This window comes from Aotus nancymaae, unplaced genomic scaffold, assembly GCF_030222135.1.
Source record: "Aotus nancymaae isolate 86718 unplaced genomic scaffold, 86718_ANA_hifiasm-v0.15.2.pri h1tg000028l, whole genome shotgun sequence".
Lineage (NCBI taxonomy): Eukaryota > Metazoa > Chordata > Mammalia > Primates > Aotidae > Aotus > Aotus nancymaae.
This window is the reverse complement of record NW_026988441.1, coordinates 2,622,099-2,623,415: the sequence shown is the minus strand read 5'-3', so window position 1 is coordinate 2,623,415 and position 1,317 is coordinate 2,622,099. Positions and strand designations below refer to the sequence as shown.

General features: G+C 51.0%; 1 protein-coding gene across 1 annotated transcript; it reads right to left on the bottom strand.

The window, feature by feature from the left end:
- Positions 1 to 396: 396 nt before the first annotated feature.
- LOC135276646 (barrier-to-autointegration factor) lies at positions 397 to 900 on the bottom strand. The gene has a single exon (XM_064380667.1). The coding sequence runs from the start codon at positions 855 to 857 to the stop codon at positions 588 to 590; it is 270 nt and encodes an 89-aa protein (XP_064236737.1). The 5' UTR covers positions 858 to 900; the 3' UTR covers positions 397 to 587.
- Between the last annotated feature and the right edge of the window lie 417 nt (positions 901 to 1,317).

Sequence of the window (1,317 nt, the reverse complement as noted above, 5' to 3'; positions counted from 1 at the left end):
CTTATGTGGGGCAATAACAGTGGGGCAATAGAGGAGGATATAAAAAGGAGGATCTACGACCACGCTACGTGGCTCCATGAGTTCGGAAAAGGAGGTGCTTCAGCAAGGGCCGTCTGGAAGGCTGTGAAATCTGCTCTCCCCTCCCTGAAATGGTTAGTCCCTTTACTGGGACCAGCTAGTTATCCTCTTCCTTCTCCTCTTTGGCCCTTGTTTCTTTTTTTTTTTTTGAAAGCCACTGACTTTATTGATCTAAAAAACTTTACAACGACAGTGACTGTTCTGCCAAAAAAGGAGCCAAACGGTATCAAACAAGTGAGGGTGGGGGTGAGGGATAGGGCCAGGAATCCATTCAGGAAAGCCAGTAACTGTCACCAGGGAACTGGCAAGGGAAAAAGGAAGAGGGAGGCATGCAAGAGTGAGAATCCAAAAAAGTTGAAATGGTTAGGGGAGAAACTCCCAAAGACCCTGGAGTACGTTGGAGGTGGGTAGACAACAGCAATCTTTTCCTTTGTAGCGGACAGGGGAGGAGTCCTGCTCGGCTTCAAACTCTGGATGAGGGCTGGGGATTGAGAGCTTCCCAGAGAGCATCACAAGAAGGCGTCGCACCACTCTCGAAGGCATCCAAAGCAGTCCCGGGACTGCTTGGCGTTGGCGCCACAAGTGTCCTTCAGCCATTCCCGGAAGAGGTCTTCATCTTTCTTTAGCACCAAAAACTGGCCAAGGACAACATAGGCCTTGTCAAAGCCCCTTTCCTCCAGCTTCTTGCCCAGGACTTCACCAATCCCGGCCAGGCTCCCCACTGGCTTTTCCCCCATGGGCTCTGCCACGAAGTCTCGGTGCTTTTGGGAGGTTGTCATCTTGATCAGCCTTAATCTCAAGCCACTAGAACTTTCTTCCACTTCCGCTCTGGCCCTTGTTTCTTTAATTTACTGATTCAGTTTGTCTCTTCTAGGATAAAGCAATTTTACGTGAAATCCCCCAAAAAGGAAAGACATCAGCTAATAGTCCTTAGAAGCCCCAGAACCTACATCTCCCCCTTGGATGCCAGTGGGCAAAGATTCCGGGAAACTACGGGGAGTTTCTTTGAGGAAGAGAGGGAGACCCTGGCGACTTCTTCGCCCCATGTCAGCAGGAAGTAGTTACGGAAGACCCACGACGTCCTTACACCCAAAGCTTTTCAGGGTCTCCATCTCTTGAGGAGGAAAAGATTAGGGCAGGCAGATAGGCAGGCATGAGCAGGCAGGAGAGCCTCTGGGAAAGGAGTCTTTAGCAACGGAGCCCACTGATGGCCTCCTCGGAGACGCCGCCCACGGACAG